General features: G+C 39.5%; 1 protein-coding gene across 3 annotated transcripts in view; it reads left to right on the top strand.

The window, feature by feature from the left end:
• The window catches only part of PELI2 (pellino E3 ubiquitin protein ligase family member 2), a 221,361-nt gene that overhangs the window by 172,485 nt on the left and 33,054 nt on the right, over positions 1-15,822 (top strand). For all 3 annotated transcript variants that reach the window (XM_082386653.1, XM_082386651.1, XM_082386652.1), the window contains one exon: positions 11,965-12,066. In XM_082386653.1, coding sequence (XP_082242779.1) covers positions 11,965-12,066 — 102 coding nt within the window. The remainder of the gene's footprint in view (positions 1-11,964; positions 12,067-15,822) is intronic.

The raw sequence follows: 15,822 nt of genomic DNA, 5'->3' as shown, positions 1-15,822 counted from the left end.
TAATGATAATAGAAATGCTTAAAGCACAGTGATGTCATTTTCACATATCATATGATACAGACCAGAACACTTAATAACTCTCTATGTTGGTGAGGGTAGGGGAAACACCCTTTCATATACATCTGGTGAGAATCTAAATTGGTATCACTTCTGTGAAAAGTAGTTCGACAATAACTGTCAATATTAAAAGTGCACATATCATTTGATCCAGCAATTGTATCTCTAGGAATTTATCCTATAGATATATTCCCCTGTATGTAAATTGAATACATGGATATTCGTTGCAACATTGCTTGTAAAATAGAAAATTTATTTCTTAATTTTTTTGTTAAATAAGTTTAAAAGATTGAAAAATCAAGCTATATCTACACATCAAAAAGAATAAGGAGGCACAAATAGCCAGGTGATGCAGACCATTGTACAAGTTGTATTGTTAAGTGAGAGAAGCAGGGGACAGAACTCTGTGGACAGTGTGCTCTCATTTCTGCCACCTGTGCTATGTTAGCACAGACCCTGATATTCCCTGAAAGGATATACATGGAACTAGTACTAGAGGCGCTCTCTGTGGCCGAGGGCTGCATTGGAAGAAGCATACTATTCACTGGTAATGTTTGGTACTCTGTGCACATATTACCCAATCAACAATATTCTCTGCCTTCCAAATCAATCAAGAATCTGGAGCCCTCTGTAAAATTAAGTATTAAATTATCTGATAGAGATTATGAATGTTTTAGTCATAAACATAGCTGGCTGTAATAGTAATTATTATGTGTTGGGCACTGGACTCTGGGTCCTTTACAAACATCATCTGAGTTTTTTCAACAGCTCTTCAAGGCAAGTGTTTTACTTTACAGGTTAAGAAACAGTTTCAGAATACGACCCAAGGACACAGATAACGAGGGCCCTTTTAAGAAGTTCAGTTGAATGAGGCTTGAGGAGGAACATTCAAATGTATATCCAAACTTCTTCCAAAAGCGTGTATGAATGCTTGGGGGAGTGGGGGCAGGCACACATGTTAGGTACATATATGTTTCCTTGTACTTCAGCCATTGTCTTACTCAAAGTCTTGTATATTAGGATTGGAACCTGCATGATTCTAGCCGGCCTAACATCTTGAAAATGCCAACTGCCAAGATAAATGTTGTCTTTTGAGAGTAAATATCTCCATGTCTCTACATAACTACGACGTGGCGTTATCCAACTGGTTTTACTCCGTAACGAAAATGAGATCCTGCAGCAGACGGGCAAGTTTTAAATCAAGGCCAAGCCTTAAAAATAAAAATCCAAGTAAAATGAGGGGAAAAATTGAGCCTCCCCCCTTCCCGTTTTTTTTTGTCTTTCTAACGTCTTTTAAATGAGAGCTTTTGCTTTTTTCGCTATAGGTAATCAATAGGGTTTTGTATTTCGTTTTATTTTGAACCAGGGTAAGTTTTAGTCTTTTTATTCTTCAGTACTCAAGGGATCGTTTTGACAGCTGATAAACTGGCCCACATATTAAAATAATTATATGGCGGGTCTTTGGATATCTTGGTATAAAATCGATTTATGTCATTCAGTTTATAGTATCTGGAAGTTTGCCTGCTCATGGCAACAAATTAAGGCTTGCATTTACTGTTGGCTCACTGTAACACATAGTTTATGGTAGATACCTATGTATTTTCTCTCCAGTGCTCTTTAGAAACAAAATATACTTTTTTTTACCCAGTAAATGCATGATTTATATAAAGTATATTGTTTATAAAAGTATATAAATGGAATTACTGAACTGATTTTACTTTTTCAACTAAGTCATTTTGCAAGATACTTCATTTTCATTTATAATTCATATTTATTAGGGTTCATTCTTTCAGTTGGCTTTGTCTCTTGTGGCAAGTAGATCATATGTATGCAGATACTTAAATATTCAGATAAGTAAATGTTAGATGTTGCAGCACAGATTCACACCCATCCCTTAAAGCATTGTCCATTGACTGACTAAATATCTCCTCTTAAAGTTTACCAACTCCTGTTACAGGAGACCACGGTTAGGTTTCTCTCTCTCTCTCTCTCTTCCCTAGTCTTGTTTGTGTACAGCAAAGAGGTAATCTCATCATTGTTTTAATTTTCACTGAAATACTTAGCATTTCACAAATACATTGCATTTTCTTCCTTTCTTCCTATGCCCCTTCTTGCTCACATCTAGAACCATAAAATGTTCCGAAGCAAATGCACTGCTGTTTTGATGAATGAATTTGTTGGAGGTCAGTTTCTTTATCTCCTACCAGACGAGCGTGACCCCGCATCCTTCCCCAGGTGACCACGGTGGTCCTTGCCACAGGGTTAGACCCCAAGGTAGTCGGCACTTCGGACATTGGACGTCTGTGTGGGCACTGAGATGGATGGAGTGCCAGAGCGCTAGCTTGCACTAACAGGGCTGTACCCCTTCCTTGTCCTCTCCTGCTTTGGGGGAGCTGCAGTCACTGTGGGGAGATGTCTTTGTAAAGGGCACACTTTCAGAGTCACCATTTGAAATAGACCGTCATTGAGAGTGACCAGTGCACACATGTGATTGGTAACGTAACCTGTTTGTGTGTCTAGATGTGTGTCCTAGTCACAGCATTGCTCTGTGGGAAAACTGCACATCATCCCTATTTTCCAAAAGACAGGAGACAAAATAACGGAAAGAGGAGATTGCACGTTAGGTTAGCTTAATAGGTTTAAAAAGTACAGTGACATAATCTATTACAGACTTGGATCTGAACCTGTCACTTGTTCAGCACTTTGTGATAAACTGGGTGGATACAGAAGTAGCTAAAGCATCTTTGTCCTCAGACAGCACTGACCTTCCTGGACCCAGGACCAGCACTTGTAAGATGACAAAACTGAGGCACAGAGCATTGAAGTAACTTGCCCAGAGTCCCGCAGCTGGTCATCCGTGGAGTGGGAATCCGGCCTGATCTGTACTCTTAGCCATGCAATATACTGCCTGAATCGAAGGCAGGTTTAAAAAGACAGGAGTTGCTGCCCTCAAGGAGCTTTTCATTCCATCAGTGTAAAGTGGTAAGAATTCCTGGGGGACAGATCTCTGCAAGGCCCATGGACGTGTTCCTGCCCAACTCTCCAGCCACAAGCCTTCGGTGTGTCTTATTCTCCGAACTATATAGGTCATCTCTTGTGACTGGTACCACCGACCAAATCCAGCTTCAGTGTAATTAAGAGGGACTCCAAGTTAGGAACACGTTCTCCTCAAACATTCTCACCCTCTCTGGCATCTGTGTTTGCTGGATTGATTGACCGCGGCTGCCCCAGCACTACGCATGCACTAGGTTCTCTGCCAACGGTTGTCGAATAGCTCAGTGAGGCGATCCCAGACGGGCATGGGAGTGGCCCACTGCCAAGTTCAAAGCCATTGCTTCTAACAAATAGGCTTATCACTTTGATTTATTTATTGTACGAAACACCGTTGATTTTGATGAAATCCAAGTTAGCATTTTTCTAACCATTTTTCTAACGGTTCAGGCACCCATTTGAAATATGGCTCCTTGAAAGGAGAGAGTATTTTAAAGAGTAGGTTTATGCAAAATAAATTATGAATTCCTTTAGCCACCTCCTGTCTTTAGAAATAGCACTCATACGTATTTTATACATAAATTGACAAGGATGGCAGAGATCTCATCTTCCTTGTAGCAATTTGAACCAGACTGGTTGAGGATTTATTGCTTAATTTTTTTTTTTAATTTATTTATTTATGGCTGTGTTGGGTCTTCGTTTCTGTGAGAGGGCTTTCTCTAGTTGCGGCAAGTGGGGGGCCACTCTTCATCGCGGTGCGCGGGCCTCTCACCATCGCGGCCTCTCTTGTTGCGGAGCACAGGCTCCAGACACACAGGCTCAGTAGCTGTGGCTCACGGGCCCAGCTGCTCCGCGGCATGTGGGATCTTCCCAGACCAGGGCTCGAACCCGTGTCCCCTGCATTGGCAGGCAGACTCCCAACCACTGCGCCACCAGGGAAACCCCTATTGCTTAATTATACTTGACATAAAAGTCATATACTTAATTATACCTGACATAAAAGTCATTAGTTCTGGAAAAACATGTTTTTCATACCAGGATTATCTTTAATTAATACACTCAATATCTAACATATATTTAAAGCTAAACAGAATAGTAATCTCTAAAGCCTGTGGTACGGACCACAAGGAAGTGATGGTAACCCCTTGGGTCAGGAAGCAGTGCTTTAAGTGTAGGTTTGTATTTGAGGCGAGACAGTGCCATGTTATACGTTGTTCCCTCTGCTTTGCATACAATGAAATCAGTGCTACCGACATTGAGTCCTTCTGTTGATAAATTATAAAGGTGATAACCAAAGACTCCGGTGAAATGGTTACAGTGGGTGAGTGACTGAACTAGGATCCAAACCCAGGGTCCAGTGTGTGGTTTTTCTCAACATCAGAATCCACTGGCCGTTGATCTCTGCGATGTCCACACATGGTCTTATTCTCCTTTGCTAAAGTACCTGTAAACTTGAAGCTCAGCAGGATAAACTGGGTAGTCGTATTGATAAACCATCTGTCATGAATATTCCCTTTTGCCCCGTGTCCAGGCATGTGCTGGATTGTCAGTGGATATTGCAGCAAGGCGAAGCAACACCAGAGACCTCACAGGGCAGCTGCCAAGCGCCCGTATGTGCTGATACCCTCTAGTTCCCAGCCCCGCCCACACTGCCCCAGCATCACAGTGGACACGGGGCTCTGGGTAGTAAAATTATTCATCAGGTATTTCCAATAGGCTACAGAATTCACAGCAAACCCGTTTATCTGCTCATAAGTGCGCACATTTCTGCTCTAAACATAAATACCAGAAGGTGTTTTTAAACGAAGAAGGTTCCGTTCCTTGGCCTTTTTCAGTCCTATCCCAAAACAGATTCCGTTATTAAGTTTTTCCATACCAGTTAACAATGTTGTCCCTATAGCAATCCACCCTGTCATAGAAGGCTTGTATTTATAACCAGAATGGCTGCCAGAGATCAATGTAGTTGTTTTCCAGTTTATCAGGTCCTTTCTGCGGTAATAGTTTTGCATAGTTATTTATTTAAGTTGTACGATGGGCTGAAATATTAACTTACAAATTAGAATTAACAGTTAAAGTGGCTGAAAATAAACTTGCCTAAAACATGCAGAATAATTGGCTGGGGAACCTGTACTTAATCTACCGTGCCTTATTAAAGAGTGCCGAGTTATGGACATCGTTTAGAAGGCTATTGAGAACACAAGCTCATATTATGTTTCTTGGTGGAACCCAAACAACAAAGGGGTCTCTGGCTCCATGAGTAGAGTGTACAGGACTTTTCCTAGGATTGTCCCTATCTGATGGGCTGTTAGAGCATCTCTGACTTCTTCCTGAGATGTTTCCTTGGAAACTGAAAGATGGGGTGCGTTGAGCAGCATCAGAGAATGCCACCATATTCAGACACATGATGCAAAACTCTTCAGAGCAGCTCTGTGAAAACTTGAGATTTATCCGGAAAAGTTTCCTTGAACATGTAAGCCACACCAGATGTCTGGCGCTCTTCTTTTGAGAGGCAAAAAGAACGTTAATTCTATCTACTCCCAAGGAGAGAAACTACAGAGGGTGCTGCTGTTTTCAAAAACACATTCATTAGATTTAGTCCAATGCTATGTGGCACAGGAACAGTAACTGTGGTTCTGTAACAGTCAGCATCCTGGACATCTAGACAAGGGCGACTGTCAAACTCTTGAGTAATTTGGTTCTAAGATATAGTAATAGAAATATGGTGTGGATTTGGAGAAAAGGAATTTCATTTCATTGGAAACTCAGATTCACACACGCACACACATATTACATCCCCTTAAATGAGGCTGGCTCTCGTTTAGTAAGGCATGCCCCATTAATGTACATGCTGTGTGTGGTTTGTCAAAGTTGTACATCATAGCTTCCAACACATCTGGTTTTCTTCTCCTGTCTTCCTAGTGTCTCTTCTATTCCTGCTCCAAATGTGTAAGGACTAAAAATTGTCCATGTGACATGCTTTGTCACATTTTTGCCTTCTCTGAAAAGGCTTTGAATGCTTTACAGATGCCTTTTATATGTTGATCTATAAATATTAACTTTAAATACTAATACAAAATTTTCTTCTTAGTCATCCGACAACTGAAGATTATCATAGTAAAAATATATATTTGTTCTAACCACAGACAGCCTCTTAATATGCATTCAGGACCTCATGAAAGTGCCATCAGAAACACAACCCCTGCTCTCTGTAAAGGCACCATGCTACCTATACCTGTACCATGCCCTGGGGCATAGGTAAGGTGAACACACAAATCACCGTGATGACTTACGTGATAAGTCACGTAAGACAGAAAAGATGCTCTGGCACCGATAGGCCTTGAAAACTGATTGGTCCAGTTGTCTTTAGTTGTGTAGCTAACTACTGTAATGCTTAGTGGCTTAGCAAAAACCATTTGATTTTGTTGATAATTTTGTGGGTCAGGAATCTGGGAAGAGCTCCCACGGCAGTGTCTCTGATCCACGTGGCAAATGCTGGGGCAACTGGCACTGGATGGTCCATTTCCAAAGTGGCTCCTTCACTCACGTGTCTGGGTCTTGCTTCTCCGTGGCCTCCCTCTCCCCACATGGCATTTCAGTCTCCAAGGCCCTCCTCGTAGCTTGGGCTTCTTGTAGTGTGGTGGCCTCCACGTAGTTAGGTGTCTTATATGGCCGCTCAGAACTCCTAGAGCAAGTGTTTGAGGGCAGCAAGGGGAAGCTGCAAGCCTCCAAATCCCGTCTGTCACTTCTGCTGCATTCTGTTGGTCAAGCAAGTTACTAAGGGCAGCCCAGGGTCAAGGGAAGATGAATTAAATTACACCTAATAATCTCCAAAGTAGAAAGTTATGTGCTATAAAGGAGCTGGTTGTAAAACTCCTTTGGGGAATAAATCAGTTTTGTAATTACTGGTTGCCCAACAACTACTTTGTATTTGAGGAGAAAAAGTGAAATGTTGCGCATTGTTTATTCTCCTTTGTATTTGATTTGTGCCTTAATGCAGTAAAATCAGTGAGCTTGGCTTTGACTCACGATTAGATTTTAAGTATGACGGTAATAATTAACTGTATCTGGACAACGGTGGCAAGAGAGGGCTGAGAGATGACACGGAGGTTTTGAGTATGAGTGATTGGAATACGGTTACACTATTGACTGAAATAGGAAACCCAGGAGGAGAAAAAGTTTGGACTGAACAATGTAATGATGCTTTACACTGCAGGTAGCAACATACCCAACCAAAAGCACCCTAAAACCCCTCATTTTTCTCACAGAAGTCGTCAGGGGCAGATAGTTTCCGATTTGGTTCAACTCAAAGATGTTGGGGCCCAGTTTGCTTCTCTGAGAGTCTTTTGACCTTCCTTTCCTGTTGCCTGATGGCCACCTCAGCTCCAGATATCCCTTAATCATCATTCGTTTCTTCTATTAACAGAGAAAGGAAAGGATCTTTCTTGATGTCTCCCATTCCAGGAGCTCCACACCAGATTTCTCCTAAGTCCCACCGGTCAGGATTGGGTCACCTTTCCACATGCTAGCTTCAGAGGAGGCTGGGAGAGCTGGTCTTTTCATTGTCAGGCTTTGTCATGGGCAGCCAGCTCAGCTAGCAGGGTGAAGGGCATTAGGTAGGTAACCAACGATGTCTGCCTTGGTGATGAATTCCATTTTCTCTCCCTACACAGTTGATGAAGGCTCACTTAGCAGCCTTATGGAGCTTGAATTAAATGAGCTAACTCATAACTGTAATAAGTTAGTATTTTCTAGAAGCCAGTTAGTTTCTCATCGGGCCTTCTCCCTTTTTTACTTTGTGATTGAACACTAACCCCACAGCTTCTTAATAGAAGATTATTTTACTTATACTTTAAAAAATTGATTAAAAGCTCTTTGACTTCCATGAATACATGTACCTATCTCATTATGCATCTTGCAGGATTGCCTTTCTGGTATCATTACATATTATATATCTTTTTTAAGTGCCTTATGTATGTACATAGGGGTTTATAAGAGGAAGAAAATTCTGTAGACCTTGTGAACCATGTTTGTTTTAAAGTCTGGAGGCTTGGAGGACTCTTGTCAGTTAGTTGAAGTTGAACAAGGACAACCAGCTCTAGCTGTTCCCCTGAATGACAGAGAATGGCTCAGCTGAGCCACGCCGGTGGCACAAGGAGAGTAACCCTAAGAAAGCATCTTCAACTGGGAAGAAAGTGTCCTGGCTCAGAAAGGGCCTTGGTTTGGGCACCTGGGTGGGGCAGTGGCTTAACTTCCTAAACCGGATAATGCTGGAGTCTTTCCTTCTCTGGATCTGTAAGTGTCTAATTTGTAATTATCCAGTCGTGATATTTTTAACCCCATAAAATTCACACGTAATAAATTTGAGCTGAGGGTGTCAGTGTTGGTACCGTTGCTGGTGAAAGGTAAGGGACAGGTTGAGAAGACCCGAGGAAAGAAGCTCCAAGTCTCATCTTGAATCCGACGCAGTCCATTCACTCATCTGACTTTTCCTTGAATGCCTGCTGCACCCTCACTGCTGGGGGTGGAGACCACCGAAGACCAGACTTGCCTTTGAACACTGGTAGCGATATAAGAGGGAGTCAGCAACCCTGGCTTCTCATCACGGTAGAAAAGCAAATATGACCAATCAGTATTGTCTGCTAGGCAAGTTAGTTGGGCTGGCTCTCCTTACCATTTTAAGGCGCTCAGTCCCCGTATTTGAACTAGTGTAGTGAAATCACACTATGTTACAGTAGTTGTGTTTGTACTGAATTCTAGTGAGTGCCAAGAGAAGGCCTTACCTACTCTCCTTTCTGATATTTCAGAAATAGATTTCAAAGCAACTTGGTGGCTTGGGGAGATGTTTATTTCCAAAATAACCTGAAATGATCGACTCAAGTCAGTGAATCTGTAATTTACTAGAAGCTGTATTTCCAAGAGCCATATATTAAATATTAAAATTATTGCTGAAAAATTGATACTTCTAACCCAAAAGAAGCTTAATGCCTCATATACTTGCCAGATGGAAAGCAAAAATTGAGGTCAAGCTTAAACTCTCCTCTTACCTTCCTCCAAATCCCCCAAATCTGGCCCCACTGTAGACTTTAATGCACAAACAAGATCACGTGAGCCCTAATTCATGGCATCAAAGGGAAGTGGGCGCCTCTCCATTTATTTCTGAGGAGCCCAGTGGCGGCCGGAGGTGGCCTGGGTTTCGACTGCCCCCTTTTGCTCCAAACCCCAGTCCTGGCTTAAAGCCCAGTCTTCTGGGGCCAGCTCATCTCCATGCTTCTCCCCCTGTGGGTGCAGACTGTTGGCCTCTTTGCAGGAGGGCCTCCCCTCCCAGCTTAGCACTCACAGAGGGAGACCACCGCCGGACTGGAAGTGACGTAGGTGGGTCACATCGATTCTGAAGTTCCCCAGCCGTCCTGCCACAGGGGAGTTCATCACCTGCTGCTCAGAGCCCCCTCCACCTTCTGGGACTTGTTTCTCCCTATAGGATCTCTGTTCTCACTTCTCCATCTTCCCCAAATCCAGAGGTTTCTAAAATGTAGTGCATGGTTAAGATGTTCCTATTCAAAAAGTCTCAGAAAATGTGTTTTCTTATCCTTCAAAGTGTTCACCTTTCCTAACTCTGGTGGTTCACGTTTACACCATGTTTCAAAAACTGGCGGAAGTTTGAAATTGTAATTTGTCTTTAAATGGGCTCAACATTCAAGGTCACCTGGTTCCGGCATTCAAGGCCTCGGGGTCCCCACGCTTTTTTCCCTGTTGAGGGTGGCCGGGCAGGGGCTGGCCAAGATCTTTGTGCTCCCTTGGCTCTGGGTGGTGCCCAGGTATGGCACTGGGCTCGCTCTCCCTATAAATAGTCTTATTCATGCTTATGATAGTCTGGGCCACAAGAGTAGTTTTAGAATAAAACACTCTAGAAGAATTGGGCAACTTAGGGCCCGTAAAATGCATATTTCCGGGGCTTCCCAGAGTGGCATGGAAGCTGCACTAGGTCGTGGGGTGAGCACAGCAGGTCTTCCTGGGGCGTTGATTTCCCAGCAAACTTGTTTAAACATTTAAAATGTTTAAATGTTAAAACTACAGGCATGTTAAGGAGTAGAATACAAAATTTAGACTAATTTCAAGGTAAGATGTTTCAAGCGTGAGAAGCTTCACTTCTAGATTGCTCTCCCAGACATCTCCAGGGGCTCACATAACTCTCTTCCAGTTAAGGCAACCTTGGTGGAAGTTTGAGAAGCACTGTACTTAAGAGGGTACCATCATACAAAAATGTCTAACTTTTTTAAAGGTGTTCTGTTCTGACACTTGTTAACTCCTCCTTTTGCAGATAATTGGCAAACTACAGACATTCTTATTTTGTGTAGTGTGTGTACCAAGAAAATTGTGTTTGAGTTGGTGCACTTGTAAATGGAAAACTTTTAAGTGCAACAGATACTTTTTAAGGAACTGTAAAATAAGTTATTGTACAAATAATCACCCCCCTAGTTATCAGTTTTGTAAGTTTGAGTTTAATAAAATTATTTTTAAGTGGGTTTTTTCACTTAACTATAAAGATAAACAAGCATCCACTTAACTTAAACTGGAAATAATTCTTCATTAATTTGACTTTCAAAAAATGTCACTTCTATCAGTACCACTGAATTTATGTGACTCAGACCAATGAAAATTTAAGATTGTATTTGTTACTGGAGTTGAGTAGTCTAAGAAGTATTTTTTTTAGCTTCCTTATCATATTAAATGTATAATTATTGTTTCTAATACTTGCATTATCTTAATGAAGCATGTACAATAAAACATCATTTCAACCATGAAGTTCCTGTGGGCAGATGATTGAAGAACCATGAGATTAACCAGGCTAACTTCAAAGTTGATTTGGAATGTTGTACTATTTATTACTCTAAGCAATTATATTAGTCAAATATAAATGTTCAGAGTACATTTTCATTTAGGTGCTATATGTATGTCCAGCTACTTCCAAATGCTGTCTTAGTCTTTCTTGGTCTTCATACAGTGTGATCATTCAATAAATGTTTAATAGATCGGCTTATTAAAGTTTTATTTATTATACTTAATGTAAAAGAATGGAAATGAAGATAGGTTAAAGTTGAATGGACAGGGTAATTGAAATAATTTGGAGTATAATTTAAATAAACTTCTTTGTTAATTTGGAAATTTTAAAGTATGTGACCACAACTTAAAATGGGTTGAAATATATCATTATGGAGGAAATAAGAACAACATCATATTATTGGTTTCTGGGTTCTTTGAAAAAGACTATTAGCTTTAGTCTAGTCTAAAAGTAGAGGCGATAAAACTAACTTAGTTACCTTATTTATTAACTCAATAAATATCTGGGTTAAGCAAGTGCTTATACAAGTTTTAAATAAGATGTAGAACAGAGCATAAGTATGATTATCATTGGCTAAAATAGTACATTATTATATGGAAGTTTTTATAGAATTTTACTTTTTTTCAATGATTCTTTTACTCTCATAATCTCCATCATGTAGGAAAAATACTATTACAAAATGTTCCTGACTTATCTGTTTCAGTGTGAAATAAATTAAGAAATTTTAAATCATATTAGTCTGAAAATTCTGTCACTGAGTTAAGGTAACATGGAGAAAGTATATGTTTTTCTAGGACTGTGATTAAATCAGGTCTTGGAAACTAGTGAATTAACTTTGATTTGGCTTAAGTAAAATATTGTTTATATTAAGGATGAATATTTGGTAAACCCAGTATTATGACTGCTGGCTCCTCTGTAATTCAGGGCACAGCAGGGACAGGCTCTGACCATTAGGAAAATGCTGGCTTGTGTTGGGTTTTGCTGGTAGAGTGATGTCTCTTAACTACAAACAGAATTGTGGTAAGTTGTTGAAATGAAATTCTAACAAATTTTTATATTTTTTATTTCATTATTAGGCTATCAGCTGCAAAGGTCAACACAGCATATCGTACACTCTGTCAAGGAATCAGACTGTGGTGGTCGAGTACACACATGATAAAGATACGGATATGTTTCAGGTAACATCTTTCTGTTTTCCATGGAAATTTTTAGCACATTTTTCCTTCGATTCTCTATTTTGATATGTAGTCAGAACTTCTAGCACAGTAGTGTTTGGTGATGTCCAAGGGGAAAAAGGTGAGGATAATATTTAAATTGTTCCTATTTGGTTTTCAAAAGACTAAGAAAACACTTAATTCTAAAAATGCAGAAAGAAATTATAAAGACTACATTCTCAGATCTCAGTGCAATAAAAAAGAGACTCTAAAAACAAGAACAAACATTTTTAGAGCCAGCTACTTTTAAAAGTTAACATGTTCAAAATAACTTCCTAAATAACACTTGAACCAAAGAGGACATCAAAACTACAATTATAGGCCTTTTAAAAAATAACTGTGGAAACATTTAATAGCATAACTCATGAGATGTGACTGATGTTGTACTCGGAAGAAAATGTTTAAGTGCTTAAACATGTAAAATGTAAAAGCACTTAAAACTTAAAAGCACTTAAAACTTTTAAGTGTTTTTATTATTTGGAAGGAAGGAAGGAACTCAAGGAATTAAACATTGATCAGAAAAAGTTCCTTTTAAAAAATGACAGTAAGAAAGTAGAGGACAGTTTGAGAAGGATAGGTGTTAACTCTTCTCTAAATGTTTGATAGATTTCGCCTGTGAAGCCATCTGGTCCTGGACTTCTGTTTGTTGGGAGTTTTTTTTTTTTTTTTTTTTTTTTTTTTTTTTTTTTTTTTTTTTTTTTTTTTATGTGTATGCAGTTCTGCTTTTATTTTTTCTACAGTGTTATTTGTTGTTGTTGTTTTTTAATTTTTATTTATTTATTTATTTATGGCTGTGTTGGGTCTTCGTTTCTGTGCGAGGGCTTTCTCTAGTTGCAGCAAGTGGGGGCCACTCTTCATCGCGGTGCGCGGGCCTCTCACTATCGCGGCCTCTCTTGTTGCGGAGCAAAGGCTCCAGACGCGCAGGCTCAGTAGCTGTGGCTCACGGGCCTAGTTGCTCCGTGGCATGTGGGATCTTCCCAGACCACGGCTCGAACCCGTGTCCCCTGCATTGGCAGGCAGATGCTCAACCACTGCGCCACCGGGGAAGCCCCGGGAGTTTTTTAATCAGTTTCAATTTCAGTACTTGTGATTAGTCTGTTCATATTTTCTGTTTCTTCCTGGATCAGTCTTGGAAGGTTGTACTTTTCTAAGAATTTGTCCATTTCTTCCAGGTTGTCCATTTTATTGGCATAGAGTTGCTTGTAGTAGTCTTTTACAATCCTCTGTATTTCTGTGGTGTCCGTTTTAACTTTTTTATTTCTAATTTTACTGATTTGAGCCCTCTCCCTTTTTTTCTTGATGAGTCTGACTAAAGGCTTATCAATTTTGTTTATCTTCTCAAAGAACCACCTTTTAGTTTCATTGGTCTTTGCTATTGTTTTCTTTGTTTCTATTTCATTTATTTCTGCTCTGATCTTTATTTCTTTCCTTCTACTAACTTTAGGTTTTGTTTGTTCTTCTTTCTCTAGTTGCTTTAGGTGTAAGGTCAGGTTGTTTATTTGAGATTTTTCTTGTTTCCTGAGGTAAGATAGTATTGCTGTAAACTTCCCTCTTAGAACTGCTTTTGCTGCATCCCATAGGTTTTAGATTGTTGTGTTTTCGTTGTCATTTGTGTTTAGGTATTTTTTGATTTCCTCTTTGATTTCTTCATTTACCCATTGGCTGTTTAGTAACATGTTGTTTAGCCTCCATGTGTTAGTGTTTTTTACAGTTTTTTTCCTGTAACTGATTTCTAATCTCATAGTGTTGTGATTAGAAAAGATGCCTGATATGATTTCAATTTTCTTAAATTTACTGAGGCTTGATTTGTGACCCAAGATGTGATCTATCCTGGAGAATGTTCCATGTGCACTTGAGAAGAAAGTGTATTCTGCTGCTTTCAGATGGAATGTCCTATAGAAATAAACTATACTCTAATAAAAATTTTAAAAAAAGAAAGGACAGGCTCAAGAATAGTTTTAGTGGTATATAATTGAAAGTCCAGAAACACTTCAAAAGAAAGCAGAAGGAAGGAAATATTAAAGGAAAAAATTATCAATTAATTTAAAAAGAAGGGAATTAATAATATATCCAAGATTTGGTACTTTTTTTTTTAATTGAAGTATAGTTGATTTACAGTGTTGTGTTAGGTTCAGGTATACAGCAAAATGATTCAGTTATACATGTATATACACACAGAAATATATTCTTTTTTCAGATTCTTTTCCATTATAAGTTATTACAAGTTATATGCAGTAGGTCTTTGCTGGTTATCTGTTTTATATATAGTAGTGTGTATATGTTAATCCCAAACTACTATTTTATCCCTCCCCCTGCTTTCCCCTTTGGTAACCACAAGTTTGTTTTCTATGTCTGTGAGTCCGTTCAAGATTTGGTACTTTAAAACAACAGGAAATTAAAATTAAGGCTAATGGAAAAAGCAAACACAGATTCAACCAGGAGGCTTTGCATTTCTATATGGAGAGTTAAATTATTAAATAAATGATGTTGAAACAAATGTCAAAAAAGTATCATAGATACATCAAAAAGGGGAAATAGGGAACTCCCTGGCGATCCGGTGGTTAGGACTTGGCACTTTCACTGCTGGGGCCCAGGTTCAATCCCTGGTCGGGGAAATAAGATCACGCCAGCCACGTGGTGGGGGCAGAAAAAGGAGGGGGGGGATAAATAGTTCTGAAAAATAAGAAAACCTGCTCAGCCTCGCTTATAAAACAGAAATGTGAATTCAGATCACACAGAGGTACCATTTTTCACTTTCCAGATTGGCAGAAATCCAAAAGGTTTTGTCAGAGGTGTGGGGAAGCAGATGCTCTCCTACATCCTATAAATTAGTCTGACCTCTATGGGGCAGTGACTTGGAAACATCTATGAAAAAGACACAGTGCTTGCACTCTGTGACTCGGCTTTTCTCTTTCTAAAGCTCTCCTCTTTCTAGAGATTTACCCGAGAGTTCCCTGCATACATGCAAAATGACATTTTTACAAACTTACTGCTTGTGGCGTGGTTTAATAGTATAAGATTGCAAACAACCTAAATGTCCTTTAGTAGAGGAGCAGTTAAGTAAGCTCAGGTACAGCCATGTAGCGGAGGCCTCCAAGGCCGTACAGCAGAACTAGGAAAAGCTCACACAGCCTCATACAGTCACAAAAAGAGCTCCAAACATATTTAATGAATTAAAATTAATATGATTAAATATATTGAGGCTCTGATAGTATTATATTCAATTAAGGTTACTTAATGTTGATAAATTAATGTTATTAAACATATTAAATAGCATATTAATTACTAGATAGCAAATTAGTACAGTTAAATGATTTAAATATGCTTATATGCTTGAAAAGTCTCCAAAAGGATAAACAGGACATTACTAATAGAGCAGTGGTTTTTGTGGGGAAGAGAACTGGGCAGGGTGGTATCCAGGGAGGTTATTCCATGCTTTTTTATCTTTGAGCCTTGTGAATGTGTTAGCTATTTAAAAAACCTGAACAATCCTATATAGATACATAGATGGATACAAAGATGGTACGGTGAGTCACAGTCAGAGATACAGGCATAGTTACTTAAGTGCCAGTACATCAAAAGTAACATGTATGATATTTAGACACATTATTAACAGTGGTTTTACTCTTCATGCCATTCCATTTTATAATATTCTAAATGTTTTTTCCTTCTCATTCTCCCAAAGAAAAAGCTCTCCCTAAATAAACATCTGCATATGCT

Source organism: Balaenoptera borealis, assembly GCF_965194805.1.
Source record: "Balaenoptera borealis genome assembly, chromosome: 3".
In the NCBI taxonomy this organism is placed as follows: domain Eukaryota; kingdom Metazoa; phylum Chordata; class Mammalia; order Artiodactyla; family Balaenopteridae; genus Balaenoptera; species Balaenoptera borealis.
This window is presented reverse-complemented; position numbering and strand designations above follow the sequence as displayed.